Source organism: Frankliniella occidentalis, unplaced genomic scaffold (genome assembly GCF_000697945.3).
Source record: "Frankliniella occidentalis isolate FOCC.00 unplaced genomic scaffold, Focc_3.1 Scaffold124, whole genome shotgun sequence".
Lineage (NCBI taxonomy): Eukaryota > Metazoa > Arthropoda > Insecta > Thysanoptera > Thripidae > Frankliniella > Frankliniella occidentalis.
In genome coordinates, this window is record NW_026267251.1 from 1 (window position 1) to 8,999 (window position 8,999).

Sequence of the window (8,999 nt, forward strand, 5' to 3'; positions counted from 1 at the left end):
TAGTGCCACGTGCTTACATCCTACCCCAACAGCCTCGTTGACCACTGCTGTCTGGCTGTCACGAAGAGGCGGTCTGCGAACGACGCCGTCGGAGAACCCTGTCAAGGTCACTTACCGAGAGCTTTCGAACTTTCGAGTGCATCCCATCACATGTTGTATTCCCGGATCAGATCTTTCTTCTAGACCACTTCTTATCCGGCCGCATGGTAAATACAGCCAGGCCAGATCCAGGACATTACTGCACTGACGTCAGCCAGGCCAGATCTGGCCGGTTCGGTGACGTCCGGGTAATTCTCGTTATGTGACTGCGGCCAGATCTGGCCCATGCTGGCCTTAATGTCGACGCCTGATGCATAAACATTTCCCAGAAAACCTAATCAACCTTGCACCAACTAGATCTGTCTTTTTCCACCGCGTGCATTTGTTATCCAGTCCCAGGCATTTGTTTGGCCCGTGGAAAGTCCTGTCCCACAATTGCAATGTTTACTCCGCCCCGCTTCCGCTCCGCACAACATACGAATCCCGGCAGCACTTTCCGTCTGGTCTCCCGGCAGCCGATCGCGAACAGACTGTGGCCGTCAGATATCACGACGTCGGCCCAGCTGATCAGGCCGATAACCGGGCGCGTGTGAGCGAGCCCAGTCATTGACCTAGACCCACAGCTTGTCGCGGTGCGTTTGAAAACAATGCTCTGTTTGATCCGGGCCGGCTGCGGCGGGCCGGGCCGGACCTACCTGCACCGGCGGCGCTGCTCGCCGAAACCACCCGGCCAGGTTACGTCAGCCAGCTGGGCGCACCACGTGGTGGCCGGTGTCCCCGCGCGCCCCCTGGCGGCGCGCTGCTCCAATCGGATTCAAACTCAGCGTTCGCGCGCTGCGCACCCGTTGGCTGTCGGGCCGCCGCGTCGTCTGCTGCCGCCGCCGGGGAGGTGGGGGGGCAGCTGAAAGAGTCCCCCTCGTCCCCCCTCCGCCCCGCGCCCGTCCACGTCCACTTGTCGAGCACAGTTTCTCTCTGGGCCGGTGCTCCGCCTGGGTCGCACAGCACAGCATTCTCCTGGCGCGAGTCGGCGAGAGCTGCTGCTCGCTGCCCCTCGGTGGCTGTCAGTCCGTCGGAGGCCGGTCGCCGGTCGTCGTCCTCCTCGTCGTCGTCGGCGCGGTCCTCGCGGGTCCGGCACGTTCGCCCAGCTGGTCGTCCCGGGCCGGTTGTTCGACCTGATCCAGCGCCTGCTCGGCCCGTTGCACCGGCCCGGCCGCAACCTAACCTCAACGTGCCCCTCACCTTGAAATGGAGGTGCAGCAGCAGCTTCACGCAGCCGCCCTGGCTGGCGACGCCTCCGACGCCGAAGCTTCGGGTCTCTGGGTGTTCGGCTACGGCTCCCTGTGCTGGCACCCGGGCTTCGACTTCAGACGGTCCGTCACCGGCTTCGTTCGGGGCTACACCCGCAAGTTCTGGCAGGGCAACACGACGCACCGCGGGACCGAGAACCAGGTGAGTTAGTGGTCCGGTCGGCGACCTTCTCCTTGTGTTGTGCAGGGGATGGCCGGGTGGGGAGGGCTCTGACCCCTGACCCGTGGCAGAGCCACCACACGCGATGCCTCCGAGGATACACCCCCCTCACCCTCCCCCGCCAGTCTCGTCCTTCTCCAGCACCCCCCCCCCCTTTCCTGCACCGCAGCGTTATGAGGTGAGTCGAGGTTACTTTAGAGGGACACACTTCGAGCTATATGCAGCCCTATGCCCTTCGCGTTTCTGTGGTCGGCAGAAAGGGGTCAAGTCGATACGGAGTACTCTACGAGAGTGAAGGGACGCGTGGCAGGGTGCGGCTGGTGGGGCGTAGCCGAGGCGGGACTCATCCTGGAGGAGAGTTTAGAACGGTAGTGTGAAGCCTATCTACTCGCATTGTGCCGTGTCGAATGGGTTGTCTACTCTACGGCGCTCCGGAAGCCTAGAACTCATCGCCAGTGCCAGTTCAGGTCGAGCCTCGGGTCGAGCTCAAATCGGTTCTCTCGTTTTCTTTCCTGTCTGCAGTTCTCATTTGTCATTGGACATCAATCAGCATAGAATCATCATCGACGACGAGAAAGAAATGTGGAGTAACGTAGAAAACAAGGCAGTCGTGTTTGTTGTTCTGGATAGATCCCATTGTTCCCACCTAGAGGTATGGTCAGTTGTCTCGTCTGGAACTGGAAATGTTTGTTGTCGTTGCACAAGACGCTGGATGACAAAAACTGCCCATGTCATGTTTCCTCGGCGACTCCTCCACGCGCGATCGCGTGCAATTATTTTGCCGGCCACTTTTGCTTCACACGCGACTCGCCATCTCACATTCGTCACGATATAATACTGGGCACCGGAAGCTGAGTGTGCACAACTATACAGCAAGCCCCCTCCCCACCCCCAACCACCGACTGGGTGAGAAGTGATGGCGTTCACAGTGCAACAAGTAGCAGCAAGAGTTGCTGCTGCTTAGCGAGCGTGTGAGCGAGTTATGGAAGGGGGAGGGGGCGGGGGGACCAGCCCGTCCGGCATTGAACTCGGTCAAGCTCGACCGCGGCTTACCTTACCGGGGGCCTTAGTAGTAAATTAATTATTAGACGCGGAACTCACCCTCCTGCATCCATGCGAATGAGTAGTAGGAAGTTTTTGAATAAAAAGTTGTTGACTTTTCCGCTCTACTTATAATAGTAATACTGAGGGGTATGTCACTACGGAAATAAGTGCACACTAAGTACAATTCCAAAGAATAGATTATGTTCCTGGGGAAAATGACTGGATGTGACAATAAAATCACAAAGAAGTGCAGTCCACCAGTGGTCGTATGTACCAGGAGGCCGACTTTATGCCGGTCACTTTCGTAGTTATACTGTAGAGCATGCTAGGGTGCGCGTAGGGTGTGCCTGTCCTCGCGGCTCGTCCTGGCGCCGTGCGAGTAGGCTACCAGCCCGCACGCCTTCATGCGGTACAGTATAACTACCAAAGTGCGCGGCGTACCAAAGTGCACGGCGTGAGTCAGCCGCCTGATATTTCGGTAAAGTTGTTGATGCCGCATTGAGATTTGTTGGCGCTAGGCTAATCTAAATGTGTCAAGCTAGGGGCGTTCCCTACGAGACGGCGTGGTTCGCCCAACATATTCTTCGGGTTGTAGCATCTCGTCTGCGGGGCTCAGCGGGGCCCGGCCGCCCCGGGCCCCCCGGGCGAGGGCCACCTGTTTGTGTGGCTATGTGCCGCTGCCGCTATCACTCGCCAACAAGTTATCTCCGGCAAAAGTCGCCGAACTCTCGGCCCGCCTCGCACACGGCTCGGACAGCCAGAGCGATTATCGAATTTCCAGATCGACTTCTCCGAGGGAGAGAGAGAGTGAGAAACTCAGAGAGAGTGAGAGAGAGAGAGAGAGAGAGAGAGAGAGAGAGAGAGAGAGAGAGCTGTAGCTGTTTGTCTGTGGCGATCTCTTTCTCACCGCCACGAGGAGCAGCATCAAAGAACATACATATTTGTGCTGCACGGAGCCAAACAAAGACACGGATGTGCTGTATGGTCAGTGTGCACATACTACATGGGCCCGACACGATAAGATGGGTGTCGGTGTGGGGATGGGACCCACTGGGGCCCACTTTATGACAACAGCCGTCACGTGCTGCTCCTCCTGCGCTAGGCCCGCGCGGCGCGGCTCGTGGCGAGGCTCGCCGCCGCCGGCCGGCCTGGCCCATAGGCCCGCCAACAGGTGCCGCCCCATACCACCGCGCGCTGTCAAAAAGTTTGAAGAGTAATTGTTTTACCTTAAAAGCGGACGACGAGAAGGCGTTTCCGCATCGTGTGTGTAACTGTCTTTGGGATAGGGGATGGTACTCAGCGAGCAATAATCGCAACGAGGGTTTGAAGGTCTCCCGTAGCAGAGCATTACATGCAAAACGCAAAGAGAAAAAAATTACAAATCTAGGTCATTGTTACAAAACTAGGTCACGATAAAGAGGTAATTGCGAAGGCACGCCAAACAGCAGTATTTCAAGTGCGTCCTCTTTTCTTTTCTTTTGTTTCTTTCCTCAAAGCAGCAACAATCTATCAAGTGGGTGCCCGCGGTGCCTAACGCCTAACGTCCAAAGTGTCCATAACCGTGCCACGGTCGAGGCCACGCCTGGCTGCTCACCGCTTTGGGGGAGGGGCGGGGAGGGGGGGGGCGTATTGGCTCTATTTTAACCCGGTCCGCGAGACGGACACGCGGGTGGCGCGTGAAACGGCGGTGGCTCACCCCACCCCGCCCCGCCTTACCGCGTCACGCCACGCCACACCTCAGCGGAGGCGCCTCCTAAAATAATAACAAATAAATCGCCCGCCCAGCGCGGCGCCTCGACTCTACTATTTTGTAGCGGAATTCTTTTCGAGAAGCCTTTAAATCCCATCGGCTGCCGGCGCGGAAGATTCTGACATTCTTGGCACGAGAGCGGGTGTACTTTGACGCTCGTTTGACGCCATTCGCCATTATTTTCACTCGACGTCAGAGACACAACGATGAGGAGCAGATCGAGACCGCCGAGGCAGGTTTAGCACATCTCTCTCTTTCCCTCCCGCGGAAGAAATAAAAATAAAAACAATATGATAGAAAATTCTGTAACATTTTACTACGCAGGCAGCGGCGTGTTGTTGTTGGCGTCCGTTCAAAAAATGGTGAACATAAAATGCTGTTCGGTGTCGTTCTCAACTCTCGTCACGGCGATGTCACCAGCTTCCCTCGTGATACCGTGTTGTATGCCGACAAATGACAATAATAATCTCCCCCGTCTTGTCGTTGTGTGGCGCGCGCCAGCTGGTCCACCACTGGTCCGCTTGACAACATGATTGCAAGTCGCGCGTCGATACCAGTCGATTCGATTTGTGGCTGCAGCTTTAATGAATTCCGGCCGCGCTGGGCTGAGCTGGGCGTATCGCAGGGCCGGCCAGATGTGACAACAAACCTGCCCAACAGCGCGTAGCGCGCTCAGGCCCATGGCGGGCGGGCGCCACAAATGTCCCGTCCATAATTCGGATCGCAACTTATCAGCGCCGATACCCCGATCAGCCGGTGGTCCTGCTCACCCGCACTGTTATCATCGGCGGCACACAGCCGGCACGCGGACCGGCACAACCGCGCACATCACGACATGGATACACAGCGCGTTTAATCGTCTAATTTTTGTGGCATTACTCGTCGTTCCCACCCTCCCTTCTAAATTTATAAGTGCGTGTCGTGCGGCGCACTACCAACACGACAGTGTACATAAAGTGCACGCAAGGAAGAGTACACTTTGGACGAGCATGCAGAGGAAAGTGTGTAGTACAGCACGTACACGCAGGAAGAGTGTACTTACTTCAAGCGCGTGCTTCCACGTAATGCACACTCTTTCTCGCGTGTACTAAGTACAGTGTTTGGGTTTGCAGTGTTAGTCGGCCAAAGGGCGTCGGCCTACCATAGCACCACGACGACGGGGACCTCGCGGAGCTCGCCTCGAAAACAACAACAGCAATAATAATAGAAACGCTTCGCGACGGAGTAAACTTTTTTCCCCTTTTTCCACTGCGTCGGCAAAATTCTCTCATTTCATTCAGTGGTCGTTTTTTTTATGTTGTTGTTTTTTCTTTACTTTTTTTTTCTGCACTGGTCGGGCTCTTTCCGGCGGTTGGTATGGTATGGTGTTCGCAGAGACAGCTGATCCCGATGAAGCAACGACGACGGCGTCAATCTCGGTGTGCCCTGTCGTCCTGGCGTGGCGTGGCAGGGCGCGCGCTATCGGCTAAGCCCCCCCGGGGGGTGCCGCCACGCCCTGCGGGTCCCGGGTCCGCCGGCGGGGCGGTCGTCCGAGACGGCTGGCGGGGCTGGCGGGGAGGGCGTTATGCGATAGGGTATTGGGGCACTCCGCCGCGCCGCGCCACGCCACCCGAAATGCTGCTGAAACGCGCCTCACAGTCCTGACGGCTGACCCCGACCCCCGCAGCAGCGATACGGAGCGGGGCCCGCATTACACCCGCCATAGTGGCAATAAATAAATAACAATACTAACGCCACACGGCGCGCGAGTTTTGAACCTTCCCCATCGCGCGGCGGAGGGTACAACGCTACAGTGTTGATGATGCTGATGATGATTGCATAACCCTCTCTCTCTTTCTCTCTCGTGTCTCTGTGTTATTTCTCTTATTTTGAAGAGATAATGAATCTCGATGCTGGGCCGTTGGAGACAGTGGTTGTGACGTTGCGGTGGTAGTTGTAACGTTACGAAAAGCAGAAAGAAGAGTTAGGTTAGTGGTCGAGGTGGCGGCGAGGCGGGGGAGAGATTGTGGGAGGCAGGCGGTGGTGGCATCCCGTGTCCGGGTATTCGATCCACGTCTCTTGTTGCCAGGAACAACAGGTCGAGGAGTCCCTTGAGCTTGAGAGAGAGAGGGGCAGGGAGGGCATATATTAGAATGGGTGAAATTTGCGAGGCTATCAATCACTCTGATGACCTTTGCTCTTCGAAGAGACTATGTGATCTCTCTCTCCCTCCCCCCCCCCCCTCCGGGTGGCTGCTCGGGTGTCCTGCCCGCGTCACCGACTCCGGGCCGCTCCAGACCCCAGACCGCCCGGGCCGAGCTGTCTGTAATGGGCAACTCTTATTTCGCATGGCTGTTCCTTTCAACACAAGCCCAGGTTGGGCGCGGCGGGGTGGAGCAGGGCGGGGAAAGTAAAGGGGGGCAATTGGTTCCGCGAAGCACCTTTGTGCGCCGCCCTCTGGTTGGCCGGGCGCGCACGCCCGCCGGCCCTGCCGCCCAATCGCGCGTCTCGTCTTGTGCTTTTGCGCGGACGACGTCGACGGGCGGCGCGGCCTACATTTGTTCACACTTGCCGCGCTGCGCCGAGCCCCGGCGCCGTTGAGACGAGAAGAGAACAACCTTGGCAAGGGTTATTGACGTCACCCTGCGCTGCTCAGCTGTGCTGCTGACCGCCTGCACGTCTGTCGGCCTGTCTCGCGTGGTGGCTGGCTCCGAACCGATCGCGCCTGTCTGTAGTGTGGCAGCCTCGCGGGTCGATCGGGGCGAGCAGCGCGAGCAGCAGGAGCAAGGACCTCGAGACAGCGCGCTGCTATTGGCCCCGCACCGGAAACCCCAAGTGTGTGAATGTCACGCACTTGTTGGTGTGTGGAACGACTTTTGTACACGTGGAGGCACAAATGTGTGAATTTCAAAGGAAAATTCGTACCCATACTCCCTCAAGTGAACAAATGGACATTCACACACCTACTCATGTGTGATGTTCACACATTTTCATTTCCAATGCGGCTGTTCTTTCATACTACTATCTCGTCTCCAATGTTTAAAAAATCTTGTAAGGGATACACGAAAATTTTCCGTGATGTGTGGTGCAAAATTACAATTTGAAATTGCAAAATTACAAGCACTTTGTATCAACTTGGAATTTAATGAAAAGCAAGAATGGGTTTTCTTAAATTTAGAATATAATTTGCAAATCAAAAATACAAATTATGTTGTAAATTTACGAAGGTAAAATTTTCAGTGTTGTTACTCCGACACCTGAGAAGAACAACCGCTTACCTCCGCGGACTGGAAACAAACCAGCTTACCTCTGCAACCCTCAAACAAAACCGCTCACCTCTAGGACACGCAAACAAAGTCGCTTAAATGACTTTTTTACACATTTTGAGATACGGGTATCAAAATGATCAGTGAAAAATTCTCTTTCGAATGATACCCATATCTCAAAATGTGTAAAAAAAGTCATTTAAGCGTCTTTGTTTGCGGGTCCCAGAGGTGAGCGGTTTTGTTTGAGGGTTGCAGAGGTAAGCGGGTTTGTTTCCAGTCCGCGGAGGTAAGCGGTTGTTCTTCTCAGGTGTCGACTCGTTTCTCCCTTGGATGATCCTCCTACACCGCGCTACCCTTGAGAGTGCACTCTCTGAGCTCTGAAGAAATCGACATTATCCCGATTATACCGCCCGCCCTTTTTCACTCGCCCAAAACGGTTGTGCAGACGTGTGCTGCACGCTGCCCGCTTGTGCTGCCCGCTTGTGCTGACTCCTGTTTCCTTTGTTGCAGCCCGGGCGAGTGGCGACCCTTGTCGAGGAGAGAGAGGTGAGTATCTCATTACCCCGGGTGTTACCCGCTCGGACCGTGTCCGAAGGAGCTCCCCGCTGCCCAGTGCGACACGGCGCTATCCGAACCCAGCCCCGCTGGAAGGCCTTCCCGCAGCTAGACTGCCTCCGCGGGGGGTGCACCGAGGCGTGGTAGACACAAAGAGTGGGGTTTTGCAGCCACGAGGGGGGGGGGAAAAACTCCCCAACGGGTCCGGCCATGTCAGGCTGACCCGGCTGCTTCTCGTTGTGCCAATTATGCTGATTTAAATAATTATTGTCTCTTCCCTCACGTCGTCCGCCACCGAGATGGACAAGCGAGAGGCGCACGATAAGCACTGACTCGTCCCCGCTTGCTGTAAATGTAACAAGTCACTCAAGGCCCCTTGACGACGGCTGGCGCAGGCAAGTTAACGACGAAATCTGAGTCGTCGTTTCCTTGCCTACTCGCGACACATGACGCACTCCTAAAAATATATCTGTCGATTTTCCAAGGTTTTGTCTTCCCGTAGGTAATGAGGTGAATCCCAACATTTTGTTGGAATCAGAAATAAAATAAGACCAAACGAGGGTCCGAACACTTTTTCTCTTGTATCAATTTTTCTGTTGCCTTTGCATTGAAAATTCGCACCTTACCTTGGTTTGAGTATGCTAACTTTTCTGTGTCAGTTTTTATTAATCAGTTTTTTCAATCAGTTTTTATTTATCGTTCTTTTTGATATCGTCACACACCTTGTTCAATAATACGATGCTCTATGGGTCATCCGACACCTGTGCTGCGCAGCAGGAAGAACCGGTGTTCAACCCCCTTGCTCTTGCCCACGCGCTGTATGGCGCCGGGCCAAGAGACCGCCAATGTTGCGGTGGGCAAGCTCAGTGTCCACTACCCCCACTCACCCCACCCCAGCC

At 55.7% G+C, this 8,999-nt stretch overlaps 1 protein-coding gene across 1 annotated transcript in view; it reads left to right on the plus strand.

Moving 5' to 3' along the window:
• The first annotated feature begins 995 nt into the window (after positions 1–995).
• LOC113206605 (glutathione-specific gamma-glutamylcyclotransferase 1) overlaps positions 996–8,999 on the plus strand; it is a 14,466-nt gene continuing 6,462 nt past the window's right edge. The window contains exons 1-2 of the mRNA XM_052270450.1: positions 996–1,488; positions 8,056–8,091. Coding sequence (XP_052126410.1) covers positions 1,285–1,488; positions 8,056–8,091 — 240 coding nt within the window. The 5' untranslated portion in view covers positions 996–1,284. The remainder of the gene's footprint in view (positions 1,489–8,055; positions 8,092–8,999) is intronic.